The sequence below is a fragment of the Cnephaeus nilssonii genome, assembly GCF_951640355.1.
Source record: "Cnephaeus nilssonii genome assembly, chromosome: 9".
Classification (NCBI taxonomy): Eukaryota; Metazoa; Chordata; class Mammalia; order Chiroptera; family Vespertilionidae; genus Cnephaeus; species Cnephaeus nilssonii.
The window spans coordinates 9,202,504-9,228,143 of NC_137080.1; the positions used below are offsets into that span (position 1 = coordinate 9,202,504).

At 46.5% G+C, this 25,640-nt stretch overlaps 1 protein-coding gene across 1 annotated transcript in view; it reads right to left on the bottom strand.

Moving 5' to 3' along the window:
• MTHFD1L (methylenetetrahydrofolate dehydrogenase (NADP+ dependent) 1 like) overlaps window positions 1-25,640 on the bottom strand; it is a 164,156-nt gene that overhangs the window by 18,519 nt on the left and 119,997 nt on the right. The window contains exons 25-26 of the mRNA XM_079781395.1: window positions 21,528-21,635; window positions 18,622-18,774 (exon numbers count right to left, since the gene is read on the bottom strand). Of these exons, the coding sequence (XP_079637521.1) occupies window positions 18,622-18,774; window positions 21,528-21,635 (261 nt within the window). The remainder of the gene's footprint in view (window positions 1-18,621; window positions 18,775-21,527; window positions 21,636-25,640) is intronic.

Below are 25,640 nucleotides of genomic sequence, written 5' to 3' on the forward strand. Positions count from 1 at the left end.
GGGTGGGAGAAACTTCAAACTGAAGAAGAAGGCACTCCTAACTATTGACTCTTGGGAAGAGCCAGCAATAGACTGAGGACCAGCTCACTTTTCCCATGTTTCTTTTGAAGTCAAAACAATATTTTAAAAGCCCAATGCTATCAACCACTGTGAGCACAGAGCCCTCTTTTTGAAGTAGAAAACTAATTCCCATGGGACAGAATCTGTTCACCATGAAAATGCCTAACGAGAAAGAGCTCCTATAAATGGAATGTTATGCTTTTAAATGACTTTATATTTCACACATGCCAACATCTACCTTAATTAAACAAAGAGCAGTGCTTGCCTACGGGAGACACCTGCTTTCCCCCACTACTGACCAGGCACAGTCTAAGTGCTGCTTTGGTCTGCTCGGAGCGGCAGAGGCCACTCCACATGGTGCAGAGCGGCCTGCCCTTGCCTCCTGGCAAGACGGGCATGACAGTCACCCGCTGGCTGGACCCGGTGATGGGTCAGGACTGGGACAGGAGGCAAAGAGGGCCGGCGGGGGATTCCTGAACACTGACATGCAGATGCGGGGTGAGAGGGATTCCTCTTCTTCTGGGATAGTGAGTTTGAGGTTTGAAGCTGGTGATACGGGGGGCATCACTCCGAGGGAGGCAGGGCTGAGAATTGGGGAGCAAAAGCCAGAACCCTGAACTCAGCTAGGGCTAAAGCCAGACAGCAACAACTTTTTTTGTTACCTGGGTCAATTCTTCTCCTCTTTTTTTTTTATTTTTTATTTTTATTTTTATTGATATCAGAGAGGAAGGGAGAGGGGGGGAGAGAGAGAGAGAGAAAGGGAGGGAAGGAGAGAGAGAGAGAGAGAGAGAGAGAGAGAGAGAGAGAGAAACATCAATGATGAGAGAGAATCATTGATTGGCATGACCCCCACTGGGGACCCAGCCCACAACTGGGGCATGTGCCCTTGACCGGAATCGAACCCGGGACCCTTCAGTCCACAGGCTGATGCTCTATCCACTGAGCAACACCAGCCAGGGCTCTTCTCCTCTTTTTGTGTGAGTTTGAGTAGAGTTTCTCTTAATTGCCACCAAAAGAGAGCTCTGACAAACACAGAGTGCCAGGCCTCACTGGTGGAATGACTGCGCAGCCCCGCCCAGGGCCTCAGCCTGTCCATGGTCATTCATTTGTCTGAAAAGCTCTTCCTTTTGCTAACGTGTTAGACTTGAGTGGCATTCGGAGAGTCCTAAATTAAACCACACCCAAGGCACAAAATTGTAAAGAAACGGGCGGGAGGTCATGACCAGCATATGTGTTGGCCTCGACAAGGTTCCCTTTCTTTCCATTTTTTTGTTTTAGATTCTATGTATAAGTGAAATCACTTGCTAGTTGCCTTTTTTCATCCAACTTAGTTCATTTAGCATGATATTCTCAACGTCCATCCATGTTGCAAATGGCAGGATTGCACCCTTTTTAAGGCGGAATAGTATTCCACTGTGTGTGTGTGTGCATAATGCCACATCTTTACTATGAAGTATACACATCTATTGAATTATAATGCTTCATACCTTGAACATATGTAATGTAATAAGCCAATGTCACCTCCATAAAAAAGGAATGTTAACACATTTTTCAAAATTAGCAAACATTTGCTACCTTAAAAGCTTATAAGCTATGACTTGGTTTAATATTTTAAGTTGTTTGTTTTCTTTCTTTAACAGTGGGGAGTATTAGATCAATCTTCACTAAATTGGAAAAAAAACAACTATTTCCAAAATGTTAAAAACATTTTAACACTTCAAAAAAATTTATCAGGAATTTAAGAGCTGGCATAGAGATAATTTTTTTTTAATATTAGATTTATGATAGACAAAGTGAATTTCTTTGGAAGTAAATTCTGTAAGTGAAATCAGAGTTTTTTAAGAGATAACTCCTCAAGTGATTTTTGCCAAATATTAACCTTATTTTCATTCTTTGATTTTTCAAGACTTTCAAACAGTGTATTTTAAAGACAAACAATTTAATTATGTATTTTGAGAAACTCTCAATCTGTGAGTTCATCCAGGAGTGGCCTGGTCCCAGTGGAAAGATTCATGACAAAGATACACTGACTATCTTTTCATATTCTAAGTAGCATGTGCCGAAAACGAACACTCCCAGAAATGCTCTCTTAACTTCCTGCAGCAACTATAATACCACACTGTGCTTTATTCAAATCACTGCCCTCTTAAAGAATTGGAACACATTTCAGATCTTTGGTTTTAAAGGTGTACTTCAAACACCTCATTAACTTCCCACTTGAGGCCAGGTAGTGTAACTTCCCCGTTCCCTTCTCCACGTTTGGATGTTTAATTATTCTATTCACCTAACTGTCTACATCTATTTGCATAAGTTTGCAGCAGTATCAGATGGAAGGCTTCATGGATGTGTCAATATTATTTTTGGCTAGCTGATTGGAAAGGAAACGTGCTATGCTAAACGCACAACATTTGAACAGGGAAATCAGCAAACTGCCCTTCCATCTGCATAGGACATGTTTGTTGGTAAAGTATAAAAGGAAAAAGAAAGATGGGCGTTTAACTAGATTACTCATCTTACAAACTATTCAGCCTCTCTCCTATGCTGTGCGGCGCAACACCAATTAATCATGTTGGAAAAATGAAAGAACAAAGACTGTTTAGATGACAAATGAGGCAGTAAATGAAGCCGAGATAGGAGTCAAGATTCAAGGGGGAACTATTTTGATTCTTTTAAAATATGTATCTTGAGACTGTACAACTGTACAAATGACTGCAACTTACTTTAAAATCTACATTCCACATTAAATTGGACTTCGCACATATTTCATGATACCCCAAGACAACTTAGAATGGAAAACTGTCTAACAGCCGCCCAAGAAGTAGCAAACACATGTAAATGCATCCACAGAGAGGCCAGAGCGGGCACCAGAAAAGGTTGCCTTTTTAGGTATCGAAGTTAACTCCTGAGACCAAAGCCAAATTCTATGTGTTGAGCTAAATGGATGATCTTACAGAACGACGTACTGCTTTCTAGTATTCTCCTATCCAAGTTTAAGGGCACCTAAGGTTGAAATCCATAACCAAATAAACATGCAGCAACCTCATTTTACAGTCATCAAGTTCCACTTTATCCTTTATCAGAGCTTCAGGCAAATAATTAACTTGTTTTGAGTTTGACTTATTTTCATTTCCAACATCCAAGCACGCTGCCCAATCTTGATCCCAACACACACTCCTAATATACTACTTGTCTTTATCAAGAGATAAAGACAAGTAGTATATTGGCCCCAGAATATAAGGAACTTGAGGGCAAAGACTCTGCCCCATTTACCTCTTTAATAATCAAGGCTGACTGAACATGAATGGAGACTCACAGGCTGCTTAGAAATCCCTTCAGGTGGAGGCCTCGCTGTAGTCAACTCAACCTTTCAGGGTCCAAGGATCAGGCTCCTTGTGAAATAAGTCTCATTAAGCAAACTCACAAAAGGCCTGCTTTATAACCTAAACATCGTTTTATTCATTTACGGGCAATGTATGACTCTGGAGTTTTGAGGTGGTACAAAATGATGGGACAAAGATTAGAAACAGAAAAATGTGCAGCCACGCCACGTCATGGGGGCCTCTGCTTTTTCGTTTATACACTGAGTGGCCAGATTATTATGATCTCTGAACGCATAATAAGCTGGCCACTCAGTGTCTATCCTATACAATAAAAGGCTAATATGCAAACTGTCCCTTCAAACAGGAGCTCGACCAGCAGGCAGGCCAGCCAACTGCCCATGTCCCCTCCCCCTGGCCAGGCTGGCCGGACCCCACCCATGCACAAATTCATGCACCGGGCCTCTAATATATATATACACTGAGTGGCCAAATTATTGTGTGTTCAGAGATCATAATAATCTGGCCACTCAGTGTATATTGGGAATGGTGAATGAGATGGTCGCTAGCATGGTGCTTTGGAGAAATATTGGTTTGGAGTCTCTCTCTCTCTTTCTCTCTCTGTTACTAACCACTTGAGGTGCTAATGACTCCAGGATCTTCCATTTATAGCACAGTCTCTTTATCGAGCCCCACTGTCTAGTGGACACCTTCACTTGAACTTAAAACACATACTTCATCCAACGCGTCCAAAGCTGAATTCATTACTGTGCACGGAACAGTTAACAGAGCAGGGCTGAGGACGCCGTCCTGGGACCTGCTTGCAAGGTTGGTGCCTGGAACCTGGATTTTGGGAGGGTTCCCACCCTTCTCATACAAGTGGCTAGCAACATGGTTTACACTGAACACCCGCTTTCCTTCGGGGGTCTGGGGTTTGGTAGGTGCCAGGCAGAGGGTGCCCACCCGGCCAGCCCATTAGACGTTCCCTAACGAGCTGGGAGAGAACATCTCACACGTGTTGTCACAACTTGGTGCCTGAGGAATTACGAATGCCGCCCAGGAGACTCCCCTGGGAGAGGACTCTTGCAAGCTTGTGTCTGGCTTCCCTGGACTTTTCTTTGCTAATTTCGCTCCGTGTCCTTGTGCTATAGTAAGCCATAGCCCTGAGTGTGACTGTGCTGAGTGTGTGAGTTCCTGAACCTGGGGGTGGGTCTTGGGCCTTGCCCTGCTGGCCAGGGTCGCAGCACGTGGTCACCCATTATAGGACCCGAGCAATGCTCTCAGGCCCTCCTGCTGTCCTGTCCCACCTCACCTGGCTAACTTGTCCTCACCCATCACACCTGGCCTTCAGCAACCCCATGCCCAGCTGACCTCCGCAACAGTGCGTCCTCAGTGCGGCCTGCTCCCCTGGGGACGCAGCACCCGCTGTCCCTGTCTCTCAGAGGGAGAGCGCTCCTTTAGGTTTCTGTTTACAGCTGTCCCCAGTATCCACGAGGGGCTGGTTCCAAGACGACTGCTCTGGTCCCTGAGTTGGCCCTCTGTACCCACATGTTCCACATCTGTGGCCACAGAGGGCTGACCACACGTAACTGGAGCCTGAACAACTCGAGGGGGAGGCACAGGCCTCTGCTGCTGTTTTGTTTGTTTGCTGTTCCTCATGGCCGAGTGCACAGCGCTCCTCCATAAATATTGAACGAGTGAATCAAAAGCAAGGCATCTGTGTGGTCCCACAGGGATGCATTCGTTGAGCTGGAATGACCTAGTGACTCATCCCTGTTTGCCCGAGTCTCAGAAGTCTATCTGAGGGAACAGGCCTAGCCACTTCCCGTGAGCACTCTCCCCTGGCCTCGCGGTGACGACAGATAAGCCTTATTCTCCAGGCCCCCTTTCCCTGAAGCCCACGTGGTCCCACACCTCCTGCTGCCCACAGCCCACCAAAGCGACGCTTCTGACTCTGTGCTATGGAAATACTGAGTTGTTTTCAGAAAATATTCTCACAAATGCAAGGCTGTTTATCTTAGAGATGTCCGCTGGGTGACCTTGGCCTGCTTTGCCCTTCACTTAAATCCCAATGTCCTTCTCCAAGTCTCTACTGTTCCCTCCCTCCATGACGTGAAGAATTGGAGCTTGGAACCAAGCAAAGCCAAGTCCATTGGAAGCATAGACTTCCTTGTAAATAAAACTGATGACTCCTCGGTGTATTACGTAAGATACTGGGCAGGAGCCCTCCGGTACTGTCTCATGGCCGATCTGGACAAGCCCGGGGGGCAGAGAGCACAGCCAACCCCCAGGATGAGCGCTTTAAACGCAGTGGCAGGTCCGCTTGAGATAATGCCCTGGGAAACGCCAATCCCCACGTAGTCTGACTAGCAAGAATACTTACCATCGCTGATCGTTTTCAGGAATAAAGATTCTCTAACCAAGTGGTAAGAGATGAGCCCGATTACTTTGGGAGGTAACTGTTAGCTCTGACAGCATTTTAATCTCTGGGAGTTGTCATACCTCATAAAAAAGAATAGCATCCTCACGTTTTATGTTCTGATTTTACAAAAATACCAACCAACGTCTAGTAGAACTACAGATGCTTGGAGCTGAGAGGACAGCATCCCACCCAGGAGGGGAGGGACCTGCCTGTGGCGGAGGCAGGACATGGAGCCCAGACGTCTTGGTTCCCTGTTCAGTGTTTTAGGACTGCACCACCCACCCTGCACGGAGATGCTGGCTCACATTTGATTAAAGGGAAAAAAAAAAGTTGCTTTAGAAGCTTTGTGAAATGCGAACTACTGGTGAGGTGCCATCAAGTAAGTCAGAACAGTACACAAGCACCTGTGGTCCAACCTCCCGATGCCCCTCCATATAACTCCTTGGCCAGGCCACGCCTTCTTATGGGAGCAAATTACACAGACCCCCATAAACCATCACTTTCAGGACCCATCTCTATCATAACTTCCATGACACAGGGTTAAATGCACCTCTGTGGGCTGACTACCGTCTATCATACCGAAAAACTAGCAAATGTGTCATGGAATGCATGATTCTTGCTGGCTGTCAGCCTGTAGGTCACCCTTAAAAGCAAGCAAACAAAACACATTTCTGCACAGCATTCGACAAGCTTTCTGTAAGATCAGAAACGTGGCCCCCGCCCCCAGGACAAAGGCCCAAGCGGATGTGACAGACCCTGGCAATCAGTGCTCCCACACTTCCTGCTCTCCTCCAACCCAACGAGGCCCTGACCCCCCGAGGGTCAAGCTGCACTAGACACACGTCCTTCTGGTCTCTCTCCAGGAAGCTATTTATAGCTCATGGCAACATCACTGTGGAAATCAGCCTCAGCTCCTACTAGGTACGGAAATGAACAAGAAAAGCAGGGAAAACCACACCCTCAATAAGTAAGATATGGGTTGTCCCTGAATGACAATGGACACAAGGATTCCGGGTGCTGCTTTCCTCAAAGGCAAGACATTCCGGAGTGCTTTAGCTGAGGAAGATAAGGCAGGAATACCATCTTACTGTGCGTGTATGTTGTGGTTGTTTTTCCCTTGTAAAGTCAGGATCCCTCAGGTCTTGCAGGATCCTGGGGTGGCATTATTATTTCATCTTGCCCCCTACTCTACTGGATGTCTGTTCCACAGGTGGAAGTTTCCAGCAAAGAACTTGAGGTGGCTTGCCTATATAAAATTGAAGAATCAGATCGATAGAAATTGGGATCATGGAAAATACATGCTGAGTAAAAGGCAAGATCCAGTAGGAAGGGTGGTATGTGGTTGAAGCATCCTACGGTGATCACAGCTGAACTGTGTATTTGTGTGCCACGTGCGGGGCCTGGTGTTTGGCCCTCAGAGACAAACAGGAGGAGGCCCCGCCCTCCCAGGCCTGATCACTACCTGGAGAAACAAGCACACAGGCCTCATCATGAGGAGCTGTAAACGCTACCCCAGGGGAATGCACAGCGCCTGTTAGCAGCACACGGGCAGCTGGACACTGAGCCAGAGGGCAAGACGGCAGAGTCTTCAGAGAGCCCTCCCGAGCCAGCATTTCCCAAGCAGGCCTTTGATGAAAGGTCAGGAGGCCGACGGTTCAAGGCTGTCCTCTCTGGCGAGGGCATGAAGTGAATCTATTCACCATGCGGACTGTGTTCCCATGCCTAGCAGAGCAATCATTTGGCGGGTGGGGCTGACAATACGTTTGTGACATCAAGGAACCAAATCAAGTCTCTCACCTAAAGAGATGAGCAACCCATACCAGGGGGGGGAGGGGGGGGGAGAGAGAGAGAGCGCATAAAAGAATCTTGGGCCTGCTTCAAGTTCATTAACGGGGACAGAAACTCCAAGATCCTCACCTTAAGAAGACATTATTTTGGCTTAGGAGATACCCAAGCCACAGAAAAACCTCAACATGTCACAACGAAAATTCTTGCCTTTTGAGCAACATAGCGTTCTGCTAACCAACCCAAAAATTAGAACGTTTATTCTACGCTCTAAAATTCTGAAGGCCTTACAGAATTAATGGTCACCAAAAAAGAAGGTTCTGCTCCCATATGGCTATTCGTTTTAGCGTAGGTAATCTGGTAACTCTTTCTAATTCGATTGTTACCAGAATCAAGGGTCACTTCTGGTTACACAGGGATGTGAAAATAAGACCATATAATCAGCGCACAGATGGCAGAATATTTCTGGTTCTGCCCCTTACTATAGCTCTACGATGAAGGCAAGTTACTTAACTTCTCTGTGCCTTGGCTGCCCTGAGTGTAAAACAGAAGTGGTGACCTTACCTACCTGGAGGGGGCGTAGTGAGCATGGAATGAGTTAGTACACACAAATGGCTCCGAATACCACCTGGCATGTAGCAAGCGCCCAGCAAGTATTAGCTCTGCCTACGGTTTTAATTTTTATTATCGCTATAATTTACGTAAATATCCCTTCATGTCTACTTGCTTTCTATGCATTTTAACATTGTTGACATTATGTTCTATGCATCTCATTTACTTTCCCACCAAACAAACCAATTATTTCTCCAAGTCACCAAACATTATCAACATAACATCACTGTGAATATTTAGAGATAAGCATTGTGGTTGTGCAACTATCCAGATATTATCTTTCCCTCTCTGTTCAATGAATCCTTTTCTGGATTACACATATATTACAGCAGAAAGGAATGGGTTTCTCTGGGGGTGAGAAAGATGTCACCTCACGTGCTCCATAGAGAAGATACAGAAAAAAAGAAAGAAAATGACAATAGAAGGTCCCTGACAATGGTCTGACCTACCGTAGGCAGAGCTTTTGTTTTTAAAACAATAATACATAGAGTGCAGTGTCAGCAGGGGGCGAGATGTCAGGTAAGATGCAGGGCGACCTGCGCACTTGGACCGAATGGAACGCTCCATCACTGTCCCCGGCGTGAGCCTGTGATCACAGAGACGTGCCCGAGGAGGATTTACGGGCACATGTTCTTTCGTGCTGCAGAGACTCCCATCATGCTTCCCACGAGTCATTAACTGTTTACTGTCCAAATAGAAGAAGAATCCGTCTGAAGTCCTAATTCGTCAACGTGGTGTGATTCTTCCTAAAACCTTCTGTTCTCTTTCCAGTGATGTGGTTGCAACAATCATTTATTTTTTCCGTCCGAAATACTCCCTACTCCCCAGACAGATATACGGTTCCAATTTCTGCCCCGAATGAAAACGAAAAGCACTTCAAAGACGCCGGCTGGATGACCTGGCGGAATCCCATTGTTCGGTGGCGTCTCTCCTTCTCCCCACGCCGAAGCTTTCCATCTCCAAAAAGGAGCACATTCCAATCTTTATGACAAATTTATCAAAACTAAAATAACCTCCAGCTGTCAAAATGGCTTCAAGAAAAACAGTCAGTTACGGTTATGAAAAAACAATGAAGACCTCCCGGCTACCTCGGCAGTGATTTTTACCCACGTGCCAAGTATTCCTGAGTGGCGCAATGGATTATTAACTGCATTCTGGGTAAATCTGGGAGGGAACACCAACATCATGGACCTGGGAGCTAGGCTGACCCCCTTCGACAAGGAGAACCGGTCTTTGCAGACGAGCCCTTGTTACAAGTACTTTTGGGCCAAAGCTAAAGCTGTCTCTTACTATGAGCAGTAGTTGGGATTCACACTTCCAAAGGAGAACTCTTCACATATCATTGTGATTTTATAGCTTTGATGACAAGATAATTCTTTGCCGCTGGGGAGTTAGCCTCAACCATGCCATAAAGAAGGCAGAGCAGCCCCGGCCGGGTGGCTCAGCTGGCTGGAGTGTCATCCCTAAACCAAAAAGCTGCCGGTCCAATTTCCGGTCAGGACGCATAGAGGAGGCAAGCAATGGATGTTTCTCTTTCCCCCTCTCTCTAAAAACCAGTAAAAACATATCCTTGGGTGAAGATTAAAAGAAAAAAAAGGGCGGAGCAAAGATAATGGAAACGGAGGTTACTGATCCTAATGGACTTATAATTGTGATAGAGCAGCAAATAAGTTGAAAACAAAGGATTCTAATGGATCGAAAATATGTGTGCGAGCCAGACAAGGAACACACGGTGCCTCGAACAGAGAAGAGATTGCGTCCTTTATTTGTGTAATGTAGTTTGAAACAGCTTTAAAAGCCTTTGACCGGTAGCAAACAGCCTATTTGGAAACTAAGCAGATGCATGGACACATGGAACAGACTGACAGAAGGCCTGGCCCCTGCCCGGGGGAGGCCTGGATTGATGGGCGATACCAGACAAGGCAACACGGTGAAGGAACAGGGCACCCAAAGGAAGAGCAACAAATGGTAGCGGGTGGAGCTGGCAGCGCAAACACGGAGGTGTGCCCGAGGGTGAAATGGAGCGACTGGAGGCGAGCAGGTGTCAGGGGGCGCCATCCCCCCAAGGCCAGTCCTGGGGGTTTGGGGGGGTTGGAGCTTAGGTCTGTACTGAGAGAAGGAACGCAGGTAAATGTGGGAACTGGACGATGAATTCTGGAAGGTGCACGAAGCATGGCAGGTAACTTTCATGGGCCCTACACTCTGTCGAGTTGATTCTTGGGGTTGGGGTGAACCTCAGACAGGAGACTGGTGTCCATGATAAATGCAGCTACTTGTTCCTAGCCCAGTGATGGGCAACCTTTTGAGCTTGGTGTGTCAAACTTCGCCAAAAAACTGAGCATAACTCGGGTAGTGTGTCATTTTGAGGAAAACACTAACTCCAAGAGTCTAGTAGCAAATGTTTCATCCTCAGGAGCAGCAAATGTTTCATCCTCGGCATGCGGCCGCGTGTCATCAGAAATGGCTACGCGTGTCAGTGCTGACACGCGTGTCATAGGTTCACCATCACTGTCCTAGCCCTAGCTCTCCTCCTTATCGGACAGGATGCCTTTATTACAAATGGCCTGGGGCACATACTGTATGCGGGCACCTGGATTCTCATTATGGCCCTTCCAGGGACTTTACAAATAGACATCTCCATTGGATCATTTAATCCAACACAGATTACACCCCTCATAGTACTTGTAACAACTTTACACCCGTTCCCTGATTTAATTACACCTGGCTATCCTCACGGGTATAAAATGTTTTGAATTTTCAAGGACACCCAGGAGAAACTAAGGGACACCAATTCTTCAAAAGCAGTATATCACAGATATTTCACAGAGATGTCACACGTTATTTATTTAACATTTATTCTGCCGTCCACAGGTGCATAATTTAATGAACACACATATACACTTCAAACAACGGTCATGAGTTCTAGGTACCATCAATTATATATTCCTCCTTTACAAATTACAGCCCCAGTTTTAAAGTGTTACATTTTCCTGATACATTTAGCTTCTCTTTCTATTCATCCATCCCTACCACACCTTCAAACCGACCCTGAAGGCCTCTGGGCCATTTAGTTAGAAAAACTGGTATTTTGGTCAATATTCATTTTATTTTCCTTGTGTAGATTGCTTAGCTGCTTCTCACTGTATGCCTCTTAGGAAAACTGGGACATCGAAGTATAATCAATTCAACGAAAAGGCACAGAAGACAGAGAAACTCCATGAGCGCCTGACAACTTTATGGGTGTCCTTCAGAAGTTCTACACTGGATGTACCTGAATGGTCAAGTTTATTCTGAATCCAAACCAAAACCAGGACATGGAAGAGGAACGGGCCAATGTCTCACCAACCCCCAGAGAAAACGAAAGACCAATATCCTGACTGTAGGGCTGGACACTTAGACATTACAAACACTCTTTTCTAGGCTCCTAGAAAGAGAGAGCCCACACGAGGGGATTAACAGCAGTGGGTTAAAAGCTTAACTCAATAACAGAAATGTCTGGTAACACGATCACTCAGCACACGTCCCAGCTGAAGCCGATTTCATCTAACGTGATCTTACATTTATGCTAAAAATAAATTAGCATCAAAGGAGGGGAGAGACGATCCTCTAAATGCAAGGATGGACCTCGATAACCCCGGCGAACATCACTGTCATGAGTCACAAGCTTCCTGTCTCCCCCATCTGATAAATGGTTTCGGGAAACCGAGAATGCTGCTGGTCACCTGCCTTTCCCCGCAGCACGCCACCCTGAGAAGCCGGCAGCGACTTCTGTCCGACTGAACAGACACACGCGTGGCTTCCCCTGGGCACCGGGAAGGAACTCCTGCTCACAGAGCCACTGGGCCACCCGGTGCGGGACGGCAGGCTAAGAGGAAGCGATGGAGGCCTGGGCCAGGAAAGGGCCTGTTTGGGAGAAAGCAGGAAGTTCTGATGGGAGATAAGATAGAGAGGCAAAGGGACTCACGCTGGATGCGGAAGAGGAAACCAGCGAGCTCCCCAGGAATGGAGTGAAAGGACACGGGGTACCAAGCGAGCGAGGCCAGACAGAGGGTGGCTGGCGGGCGGGGTGGGAGGCACAGGGGAGAGAGGAAGGCCGTTTGCAGAGCCTTTTTATAATAAGCGGAGAGGATCCTCGTTTGGTGGGGAGAGGGGTGGGAAGGTAGGAAAGTGGGGAGTGAGGGCGGGAGCAAGGAGGCAGGGGTGACTGCAGGAAATCTGTCCCAGGCCAGGTGTCTGAGCGACATTCTGGGCGCACGGAGCCCCTGTGACCGCACACGCTGCTGGGCACTGCACTCCTCGGCTGCTGGTCCCTCGTTTACAGCGCGGGGAGTAAATGTTTAACCTTCCCCCTATGGAACTGGCCATGCATCTCAGGAGTCATGCATTGGACTTGACCGACAAGGCCCGAGTTCCTTCACCTTCATGCCTGACCCAGTGGAGCGGGTGTGTAGCCTCCACCCGAGCGGGGCCACACGCAGGAGGAAACACCCCACGGAGCCTGCAGAGAGGCGACATTCAGTACATACTTTCCCGGTGGAGGAGCTGAACTGAAACGTGACAGAGAACAAAATGGCAGGGCCTGCCGGGAGGGGCCGCAGCTTCCTCTTTCACACCCCCCGCCCGCCCCCCATGACTCCCCACCCAGCATTAGCTGGCGATGACATCACTGATTTCCCAGATACGCTCCAGCAGCTTCCTGCTTTCCCGAGCCGGGCCACGCGGTGCGTCAGTGGGGCACCCGGGTGGGGATGTGAGCTGTGACCGGGTCAGGTCACACAGAGTAGGAACCAAGGCCACAGCGGTGTCTGTTTGTTAAATAAACCACCGGTCTTACCGCTGGACTTTCCCTCCCCTTTTCCTGCACAGAATTCCACACCCGGATGGGTCCAGCCTGCACCTGCCCCTTGTCTGCACAGGCAGTGCCCTCGATCGCATCCTCTGCCCCAGAAAGCGCGCAGGGACCGGAGTGCAGGGTGCAGGGAGGGGGCGGGCAAACGGCCCTTGGAGGACCGTGGGCGGACCTGGAGCTCTGACCCGAGCATCCTAGTTCCCCAGCCAACACAAAAGCACTAACCGTCTATTTTCCAACAGTTTCAAGGAGCCACCTGACCCCAGAACTGCTCTGTCTGGCAGCGACCACCACATAATGCCCTAAGACATCGTCATCCCTTCTGGGTGACCGGCCAGACTGCGCAACTCCGAGATGCTGGCCCAGATCCTTGTCCTAAAGGGCCCTCATGCCCTAATTTCATGCCCTGTGTTTGTCAATGAAGACTTCCTATTGCAGACGACTTCACGTCCCAAAGAAGACCTCTTGGTCCTCCAGGAGCCGCTCTCACCGTCTCAAGGTGACGTCCAAGGAAAGCAGGTCAAGATGCCAGCACTGATGTCGAAAGGATGTCTGCTAGGGATGCCCACGTGGTCAGACACCCTCCATGCCGGCTGCTCTGACAATGCATCCTCTCCACCCCAAGACAGCAGGCAAGAAGGGCCCCAGGACAAGTCAGCATGGGAAAAACTCTCTTGCATTTCCTTAGCTGACTCTGGGGCTAGCAAACGTTAGACGGAACTAAAGAACCACACACACTGTGGAGTACATTTCTTAAAAAAAAAAAAAAAAAAAAAAAAGGAGTGTAGCCCTAGCCAGTTTGGCTCAGTGGATAGAGCATCGGCCTGTGGACCAAACGGTCAAGAGCATGTACCTTGGTTGCAGGCTCCTCCCTGGCCTGGGCCCTGGTCAGGGTTCATGCAGGAGGCAACCAATCAATATGTTTCTCTCACATCAATGTTTCTCTCTGTCTTTCCCTCTCTCTTCCACTCTCTCTAAAAATCAATGGAAAAACATCCTCAGGTGAGGATTAACAACAACAAAAATAGAGTGCATTTCTCACAGGAACATTCTAGCTCTTTTGTCCTTTCTTTGGTGTCCCAACTTTTCAGGCGCTAAAACAAACACCTTGAGACCCACTGTACACAGTTGAGTCTCTTGGAACCCAGTGACCCAGTTAAACATTCTTTCCAGGTTCTTTTAGATCATCATTATCCTACTTACTGTATCTTCATGTTATAAAAGTGACATCAATGCAGTGATTTAAACAGAAAAGTACAGAGAAAAAGAAAAGCTATTCACAATATCCTGGCCAGAGGTTAAGATCTTGGTGTCTGTCTTTCTGGTCTTTCCCATATGGCATGTAATTTACTTCTCAACAACATCATTTCATATACTTTGCTTACATGATAATATTTTTATGTCATGAAATTTATGCCAAGTAATTAAACAGCCCTTATAAATTATAGAAACTTGAAGACAATATCAAAACAATGAGACCACAAGACAAAGACCACCTACTGAATTTATTATTATTATTATTTTTGGCACGAGACGGTTTTGGAGTTTTTGTAAACTATTAGGTTTATTGAACACTATAAACCGTAAGCTTTGAAAGACTTTTGGAAACATAATGGGATAATCTGTAGAATACAGAGGTGGAAAATCAGAAAAATAATTTGCTCCTTTCTCCCCACAAAGGTCTGCACTGGCCAAACGATTTCTTAGAAGGAGATGTGCTAAGTGGAGATGGGCTGGTCAAGAATCCTGTACTATTTTGCAGCTTTCAGCAATGCGCTGGAAAGCATATATAAGTATGTCACTGAAGAGAAGCAAGAATGCAGAGAGGCGTCCTGGGAGCGAAGACAGTCCTTTCAGGGAGGAAGACTACCTGCAGGAAGGAGGAAAACACCCCCAAAGCACTCAGCGTGGGTCTCAGAGCTGCGTTAGCTGAGGAACCCACGACTGGACGCTTCTGCACAAACAGCAGCGGAGTCAGCGTTCCAGGGAAGTGTCTACCCAGTTAATGGTATTCGTTATCACTATTATCTTATCGTGCTGATCAATGGCAACGAAAGGCGTCACTAACTAGAACATGGCGAATTAACCACATGGTAGAAAAGTCTGGCCTATAAGTAAAGATGGAGGGTAAAAAGAAATATTTGAAAAGCTAAATCGGGAGAAAAACCTGAACGCTTCAGCACTTCACCACAGGACCTCCCCAAATCAGCACGATGTCTATTGTTTGAGGGGGGACTTGCATGCGTTGTGATTCTCCACTTCTGGACCTACTAGGCAGCCAGAGCGGTGTGCCTCCCCGACCGAGGACACAGAGAAGGGAGTTCTCCCTTTGCTATAAAGCCCAGAGCACTGGTGTGGTTTCAGTTACTGGAGTCCGTCCTAAGGCCCGTGAGGGAAGGAGTGGATCTTGTTTACCTGGTGCATGCTGCAGGTGAATGAATGAATGAATGATGAACACTGCATAAAAACTGAGCAGCTTTCTGATTTTGAGGGCTCAGTGTGGGCTTTCCTTCTGGAGCAGATACATGAACATGTATTTCAGAGACACTCACAGGAACACATGCTGAGTGAGTAGGAGTCAGAGTGATTCATGAGGCGGGGACTTCCCCACCCGCGGGAGCTGGTCTGCGGGGTCCCCACGCCCCTTTCCTCCTGTCATTTGGGCAGGAAATCACTGCACCGTGTCTCGCATCCGCTGAGGAATGTTAGAAGCATTTTAGCAGGGCCCAGCGTGGGTCAAGTAAAAGTAAATACCAGCCTTATTAGGCTCCGTCACAGAGACCAGACCTTTCAGGCCACGGCTTCCACCAGAGTTTCCTGACCTCCAGGGACATCCTCAGTCCCCCTCGCCCGGTGCACCTCCACACGCCGCCCTGCTCTGCTGTGGCCACGGGGAGCTCCGTCCAGAGCCGGGGCGACAGGGGGCAGAGGGCGCTCTTCCGGAAACACAGCGGGGGTGGGGGGCCTGAGAAGCATTCCACAGTTACTTTCTAACCAGTCACACGCCAGGGAGGAGCAGAGGGATGGATGGGCTGGTCACACAGGAGCTGTGCTGACGGTTCTGGTTTCCCAGAACTGGTCTTCCGTGGTGTGCATGTGGTGCTGTTCACGGCCGGGGAGAAGAGGCATAGTGTGTGTGTATGTGTGTGTGTGTGTGTGTGTGTGTGTGTGTGTGTGTAAATAATAGTATATATATATATATATATATATATATATATGCAAAGATTTTAAATTATGTTATGATTATTTAATGACTACTGAATGCTAAGAAACAGGTTACCATTTACGAGTCACAATTTTTAACACCACACCATTTTCTTTGTTAACTGACTTCCATTTAACTTGGTGAGCTGTAAGCTGCCTGGAGTGGAAAAGCTTCTTTATTTTGGGGTTCCCCGTAGCTGCCTAGAGTGAAAAAGTGTCTTCATTTTGGGGTTCCTCAGCGCACCATGCCTGTGCACACTGGCTGAATGAATGAGTCTGCTGGGTGAAGGACTCCGGGATTTCAGATCTGCACAGGACAAACTATAAACCATGCGATTTCCCCTCCGGTGTGCCCACTGCTTCACGCTCCACGTGGGCGCCCGCGTGGTCCCGTCTCTCCGGCCTGCACTACAGATGAGCTCTTCCTCCTCAGCACACGCCTTCTGCTAGGGCCCAGGAGAACTGAACTGCAGCATGGAGGGGCCGCCATCCCCGGGGCTACCCTACGGAGCACTAAAGCAAGCTCTTCTCAGCACACGTTCGGTTAATTGAGGTGTAACTAAATTCTACGCAATAAAACTCACCCGTCTTAGGGGGTGTAGGTGTATGAGTTTTGACAAATGTATGTAGTAGCCATACATACCATACTACCACAGTCAAAATACAGAGCATTTCCATCACCCCAAAAGTTCCCTTTGCAGTCGGTCATCATCACCACTCTCAATCAAGTCAGATATGTCCATCACCCTGGACTCCACAAGTAACAGGCTCCCCAAATATGCCTCCGGTCTGCCCCGCTCTCCACACTCTCTCCCCTGCAGCCACGGCGCCCATTTCACTCGGCTCCTGGGTGTGGGTCTCTGCCCTCTGCACACTTCCCACATCGCTGCCCGAGCTACTTTTCTAACCTACTAGTTGGACCACATTCTTCTTCTTATACAAATAAAACCAACCAAACACAAAACCCATGCCACACTGACTCCACAGCATGCTTGAGACAAAATCCAAGTTCCTTCAGGTGCAGTTGAGATTCGTAAACAGCTTGGCCCTGTCTTGCCATCCCAGTCCCATTTCCCAGCCTCCCCAACCTGTCCCACTCCGGCCACGCTGGACCTCCCTGGGAAGGGTACGTCATGTCTTCTATGCCTTTGAGTCAAAACTCACTCTTTCTCAGCAAGAGGTTGGGGCCTTTACGAAGCATCCTGGACTCTCCTTTTCTCCCACACACCCTGCTCCTCCCCAATCTGGGCAGAACTAGCTGCTGCCTTCCCTGTGCTCTGAGGGCATTCACAGTGCCAACCTCTCCTGCTCTACACTCCTCTGTGCTGCTCAAACCCACACTCCTCACACCTCCCCTCTTCGTATCCCTGGGACTCACATGCAGTAGGAATGAAAAAACACTTATTGAAAACATTTTGCCTAACACTACATGAACCATGTATGCGTAGTAAGATAAGAATTCTGTACGTTTAATACACTTTTTGCCTACCTATTGCTTGGTTGCATAATAACAGAGCCACAAGGTTTATGAGGAACATTGTTATGTTTCTTATTTGGGCTTGGATCAGTTTGTAACAACAACAACTACAACAACAACAATAATAATGATGATGATTTAGAATTTCTGTTCTAAATCTAATCCAGGAGCACTCCTGTGATGAGAAGTCAAATTTCAGCCACTGACAGTTCCTGAGGGAGGACCACTGGATCATTCCTTGTGCGGCTACAACGAAGCATTTCCTGTTTGAAGCCCATCACCATGGGTTTTAAGTGCTTTGATAAGTTCTCATTTCTCTGCTGTCTCCCATCCACCCACAGAGAACCTGAAATAACACAATAATCACCCTACAGCAAAGTAGTCCCAATTACAATAATGCCAAAAAACGAGAACTCACGCGAGAGCTTCCCAAGTGATGGATTGAGAAACGGTAAAGGGTAAAACACCGATTTCCCCAGTCCTTGCAGGGGCTGAGCTGGTCCTGTCTGGCATGAGCAGTCGCCTCGGTTTACCCTACACTTCAGTGAGATCTTACCATTTTGAGTGCAATGACGTGAAAAAGACCGAGAAGCACTAAACGAAGCCATTCTACCATCTAAACGGCAGACTGAATTCTGCAGAGTCATTCCCTTCTGTGTTCTATAAGCAGAGTCAGTCTTAGGACTCAAGGGATCCTGAACACACGGCCCCCTCTCCCCCCACAAAGAAAAATCCAAACCACAATGGCGAAGTGTTTTATGGTGGAAGAGAATGCTTAGAAAAGCAGCAAATACCATTAAGTGCTTCCAATACCTGCTGTGCAGAGCGCTGGCCGAGCATAAGCACTTTAGGTATCATGACAGCAGACAGAAGGATTCTGGAGGGTATTACTCACCGTTCCGACCAACGGGTAAATGAACCCGGCGCCTATGCTGGCCCGGACGTCACTAATGGGTAAGATGAAGTCCCTGGGTACACCTTTCTTGTCGGGTTGGTGAGAAAGAGAAAGGTGGGTCTTTGCCATGCAGATGGGCAAATTCCCAAAACCCTGTGAGAAAGAAGAGGCAATGTGTTCATTGAGCATAAATGTGAGTCCCCCTGTACCTGTTTAATGTGACTCCGTACAACCCCCACAGCTCAGATCCAGGCACACAGTAGGGACTTTTACTACCTGGTCACTGGGCAAGAAGGTGGGACAGACACTCATCTCCATGGGCTCAGATCCTGGCAAGCTGAGGATGTCTGTTATTTATTTCGGAGAATTCTCTTTACGGGAAGGCAGCATTGTATGTGTGTTTGGGGGAAAGTGTGGTTATTTTCAGGCAAAGCAGCAGCAGCAGCTGTAGAAACCACTTTCCAAGGATATTAATATCCGGGACTCAGAAAGGTAATCTGGAGAAAGGCTTGGTAATGAGGCTTTTAGCCACTCGTTCTTGGAAGCTGTCAGGAAGCAAAGGGCTCCTTTGTGTTGGCTTATGAATCATGGCTATTTGATCTGCGATTACATTATAGGAACTAAGATGAGGTCACTACTTAAGCCGCTTATTTTTAAGGACCAAAGGCTGTGCCTGACCCAGCGTTCCAAAGGTGAAAGAGCAGGAAGTCACATGTGGGGTCTGACAAAAAGGACAGTGTCCTCGCAGCCTGGTTCCGATTAAAGGGCACAGAGTGGCCCTTCAGAGACGTGGCTAATTAAGGGCAAGCACATACTTGACACATAACTTTTAAGGAATATCCCCTCGGTAGAGATAAAAGGAATGCAATCTTCAGAGGTGACCCACACAGAATTCCTTATGATTCAACTGAGAACTATTTGAAAAATGTTTGAGTATTATGGATGGGGGCTCGGGGGTGGGTGGGGCTTTTTTCTTTTTGAAAGGATGTAATACTTTTATATACTGATCAGAATTCTGCTGGGAACAGGCACGTTTGCTCTGCAGAAATGGGGCCCAGCATTTTGGGTTTCAGAGATCACTCAAATATTGAGATAATTTTTTAATTTTAATTTTATTTTCTGATTACAGTTTGTATTCAATATGATTTTGTATTAGTTTCAGGTCTACAGCACAGAGGATAGACACTGGAAATGATTTTAATAAACTGATGTAGGTTTCCCAGTGGGGATATTAAAAAAACACACCGCCCTAGTCGGTTTGGCTCAGTAGACCCAAAGGGTCCCAAGTTCGATTCTGGTCAAGAGCATGTACCTTGGTTGCAGGCTCCTCCCCGGCCCAGGCCCTGGTTAGGGCACATGCAGGAGGCAACCAATCGATGTGTTACTCTCCCATCAATATTTCTCTCTGTCTTTCCCTCTCCCTTCCACTCTCTCTAAAAGATCAATGGAAAATATCCCCGGGTAAGGACTAACAAACACACACACACACACACCCACACACACACACACACACACCAAAACCCAATATACCATATTACTTCATAAAATAAAGCACTTTTTAAGACTGAAATAAAAGCACCTAATAGAATAAATGACAGTCCTTAAATATTTTTAAAAATTCATTTAAAAAAACCCCAACCTAGAACAATGACTTATTTTACACGTTTCATTGCACATGATTGGAAATTTCACCACAGAACAACGTTTGAATATACAACCATGTTTGGGAATCTTTTCTTTTTTTCTTCTAAAGCACCAGTCAAGTATATGTATGGAAAATTCTAAGAAAACATGAGTTGTTGGTGGTCTTACCAACAACTGGTAGGCACTGGAAGTATTTAACAAAATGTTAAATATGATTTACCAAGCAGACTTCAGAGCTGGGGAATAAAAACACCTCAGATGATGTTCCCAATGAAGCTTTGCCATCAAGCTTGTGAAGGGCTTTGACTTCTATCTAGCAAAGTGGATGGGCATTTGAGGCGTATGGTCCTCCTGTTGGGGTTAACCAGCTAAATGTGCTGCAGGGACGTCCATTACCCATGACCAGTGGTCGTCAAACTGCGGCTCGCGAGCCACATGAGTTTGCTGACCACTGTCATATACTACCCTTTACCTCTTTGCACACAATATGCCACAATTGCCTAATCCTCACAGCTTCCAACTACAAGGTAACATTCAGTCTAGTCCAGCGATCAGCAAACTCATTAGTCAACAGAGCGGCAAACCGCGGCTCGCGAGCTGCATGTGGCTCACGAGCCGCAGTTTGCCAACCACTGTCCACGACCATTCTAGGACCAGACAGAGATTCAGGCTGCTGAGTCACGGCCGCCTTCACCGCTGCTTGGGGACTGTCTCTGTCACTCTCTGGGGGTAGAAGAGGATGGAGCCTTCAACCTAGGTGAACCATCTCAGCACCAAGCCAACGAACCCCTTGTATAAGAAAGACACCCCCCCCCCCCCCCGCCATCTCTATGTGCTGCACTCGTATTTGCCTAACCTGGTGCCATGCTAATATTTTTAAGGTAGTTAGAGACCTGAAATGAAGAGAAAGTACTACAGATCACCTAAATCTGACCACAGCCACACGTCTAAGGACAGTTCGATGTTTCCAGCTGAGTGGGAGGGACTAAAGATCACACACCACGCAGAAACACGGACACCCTCACATTAGACACATTTACAACCACTAAAGTCTACGTTGCATATCTCAAAAAAAAATAATGTTCTAGTTACAGTCGACACCCCACACCCAAGGATACCATTTCAATCTCTGTGGAGCATAAAGTAGATTAAGTCAAGTTCTGCTGGTGAGACATATATGAGTTCTCAAATCAAGGTGAGTATTTCAAGAGCCTAAGGTGGATTCCTCCCCCCCCCCCACCCCCCAAAAGTGTAACTTTTACCTGTTGTGTGTAAAGATCAATTTTGGATTGTGCCTCAGGAGAGAGTTCTATATCTCTGGCTCCGTAGACAGCCTGTGCAATGGTTCTTATCTTTTCCACAACTGGAAGCTGGAGAAACACATATGACAGCAAAGTCGTTAACTCTAATTTCGTCACAGAATTAAGGGAAAATCAGTGAGATTTTATGCAATTGTTTACAATTCCCCAGTTTCAGATCAGAGGTCAGCAAGCAAATAAGAAGCCTTAGATGTTCAGCCAAGTTAGAGGCTGCTTAGTTCAGCAATTTTATCCAGTGCAACATTTTAAAAATGTGGTGTCTCCTACGCTTTTTAAACTCAGAACAAGCGTCTCCTCACCAAACACCGAGTGCTGATTTCTAAGTGGGTCTCAGCTCCGGTTCTATGACAGAGAGTGTCGCATTACTAAAGAACGGCTCATTTTCTTATGAGCAGAATGGGTTGAGATTTTAATATAAACGTTGTTATGATCAAACACTCTGTTGGGAAATCGAAGGTTGGATCTAGTGTCACTTTAGTCAATTATGAGAAATCTTGGAGAACGGGGGAAATCCGAGAAGACAAAATATGGGCAAATAAATGTGTGGGGAGATGGAAAATCTTCCATGATGCTAAATGGGTGCAGATTGCTGGTAAAATGCTAAAAGCCATCTTAAGAAACAAGAATGGCTCATTAGGAAAGGAATATGCCACAGGTAAAGTGATTCTTGAGGTAAGCAAAGCATTTGACGAAATTGTTCAGAATTCGCTGTGGGTAGCAAATGCAGGCATACTGCAGTTTAGTAGGTTTACTCTTGGCTGAACAGTTGCTGGACCAAGTGCTGATGGAATGGACGTCACCCAAGGAGCAGAAGCCTCTCGGGGCCTGAGTCAAGGATGTTGGTTGGCTATGGCAAGTGGTACATTTGCATAAATTATTGTTGCTATACACAGGAAAGAGAATTACCCAACAGGGCAAAATAGAAGCTAACGCCACCCTCCCAATCTGATAGACCCCAAAACTACTTTAAAATGCAATTTTCATTATTATAGTTTTTATTATTGTACAGTTGTTCTGTGGCCTGGAACTTAAATATTAGACGTTTCAACACATAAAAAAGAAATGAAGATACAAACCATTATAATCTTTCAATGAAGAACATAAAAGAGGATCTGAATCATTGGAGGGAAATACTTTGTTCATGGATGAGGGAACTCGATGCTGTACAGATGCCAGTTCTCACAAACAACCTATTAGTTCAATGTAATTCTAATGAAAACCCCAAGAATACTCTTGGCTACTTGGCCAACTAATTCTAAAATTCATCATAAAGAGTAATGGCATAAATAGGTAAGATCACTTCAAAAATAAATGAAACCAAAAGAACAAAGACAACAGGATTTGCCTTACCACCAGACCAGGTATCAAAACTGTGCTAGATAATTCCATGTGGTATTGGCACAAGACTAGACGCATTAATCAGTGGAAGGTAAGAAGGAACCCAGAGAGACACCTCAGCAGGTGTGGGACGGTATGTAGCAGAAATGGCACAACTGAATAAGGCTGGGAAGAAAAGTGGATTCCTACCACACACCAGGCCCCCAAATAAATTCAATATGGAGCAAAAGCATAAACTTCAAAATTAGAACTCTAAATAACAGAGGAAAACATTGGGAACTGTATGATCTGAAGGTAGGGAAAAATTTCTTAAATAAGGTAATAACAGGATATATCCTAAAGGAAATAATTTATAGATCTGACTACATCAAAAATTTAAAACTTTTTGTATAAAAAAAGACACTGTAAATAAGGTTAAAGGATTGGGAAAAATCTGGGAGAAGATATATGCAAATATTTAAAAGTCAAAAGATTAGCCCAGCTCATGTGCTTCAGTGGTTGAGCATCAGCCTATGAATCAGGTCACTGTTCAATTCCCGGTCAGTGCATGTGGCTGGGGTTATGGCTTCAATGCTCAGTAGGGGGGGCGGTGGAGGGGGGGGGGACGTGCAGGATGTGCTGATGGAAGATTCTCTCTCATCATAGATGTTTCTCTCTCTCTCTCCAACTTCCTCTCTGAAATCGATAAAAAATAAATTAAAAAACCTTTTTTGAAATAGTCAAAAGATTAGTTACTAGAAAGGATATAAAAAACAACAACAACAACAACTAAAACCTCCCACAGATCACGAGAAAGACAAACAAATATTTAATTCTGGGCAAATGGAGTGTGACTAATAATCATATGAAAAAGCTCAATCTCATTAGTAATCAAGGAATGCAAATTAATGAAAAACCAGTGCACACCCATTAGATTAGTAACAGTGATCAAGTGTAAGTGAGGATGTGGGGAAAATGACCCTTCTAAGTGTTCTTGGTTGAGATGCTGATGGTCTAACGGTTAGCTTCCTAACTGGTCACTTCACTTCTAGTACACGCCCTACTCTACCAAGTCTAACCTTCCTAAAATGTACCCAAGTAGGAAAAACTCAAAAACCTTTAGCTCCCCATGGCCTACTAGAGGACAAAACCTGGTTCTGATATTTATGCATCTGTACGCTGTGCTCTGAAGCATCGCTAGGTAAGACACCTATCTTCTTGCTTCTGAGCCCTGCACAGGAAGTCTCTGCTCCTGTAATCTTCGGAGACCAACTTCTGCCCAAACCCCTGAGCTCTCCACGATCTCTCTCAAAGGCCAGCCTTTCCAGGAAGCCCCACCCCACCCCCCAAAAAACCCCAAAATCCCACACAGGTAGGCATTCTCTTCTCTGATGTCCAGGTGCCCTCGTCATGCTCTCACCTGGGTGTTACCCAGGACCAGAAGCTCTTCAGGCCTGGCAGGGAGCGGCTGCCAGCAAAGCCCATGCCGTCTCAGACGCACTGATGCTCCTCAAATGGTAACAGCCCCAGGATCAGAGTCTGACACTAAAATCTACCGATGGCAAGAGGCCTTTTGTAAACCATGTCACAGGAGAAATCAGAGAAGAATCTCCACCTCTACAAGGGACAACTCTGGGAAGGAATGATTATCATCTCCAGGAAGGCAGAATATGAAACAAGGTCAGAAATCAGAAGTACTTTTCAGCCCAATGTCTAAGGAAAAGCTGTAACCACCAGAGCCGCCTCACTAAGTAGGGACTGTCCGTTCGGGGAGAATTCAGTCTCAGGCAGGTATGGTGCCAGGAATGTTGTGCAAGAATGACTGCATGAGGTTACAGTTGAGGCTGGGCTAGAGGGACAACCTCCAGGGTAACTTCGAATGAAAAGGATTCAATGTTCGTATTAACGGAAGAATAAAGAATGGCCCACCAGTATATCCTCAAGACACTGTACTAGTACAGTTGGACAAAGGAGTGAATGTTTCTAAATTTCCTTCTGCCTAAACATGGATTCCATGTGGTTCCATCGTTATAAGCATCGATAAGGAAGTCCAGGAGGCTGGAAGAGGCTTAGGGGAGAAAAAGAACGTATGTAATACTTTCAACAATAAAGATTTAAAAGAAAGAAAGAAAGGAAAAAAGAAAGGCCAGGAAGTGATGTGCTCAAGGCAACACTGAGAGGACTTTTTACTGTAACCGACCATCTCCCTCATCAGCACGGTGAGTTGATGGGCACTGAAAGGCCTGCTGTTGATGCTGCACTTAAACTAAATGCGACCTCCTCTCACGTCAATAAATGCCTTGCAAAGAGCAGCCCTTTTTAAGGAATAAAAGTTAATAGGAAGCGGAAAGGTATTTCTAGCACCCACACAGCAAGCACAATGACCATGCTTCGCCAGGGAAGTCAGTTCTGAGGATACTGTGTCCCAGGCAGTGTCCCCGCGGCGTCCTGTCTCTGCTTGCACCCCCTTCCGGGCCGCTCCAGCCCTCTGGGGGTGCCGCAGCACAGCTGGGGGGCTGTTATCTACATCGTTTTGCTGCAGCGAGGAAGCAATGAGAGAAGGTGCTGGAAGTGTCTCGCTATTCAAACCTCAAGTAATATTACTATGGAGTGGGGGCAATAGGGACTAAAAGAGTTATGTTTTCTCTGGGCGCAAAACAAAGAACAGATATTACTGCTCCTAACACATTTAATGAGAAGAGTAGCACTATTTGCTGTACTCTGCGATCTGAAAATAAA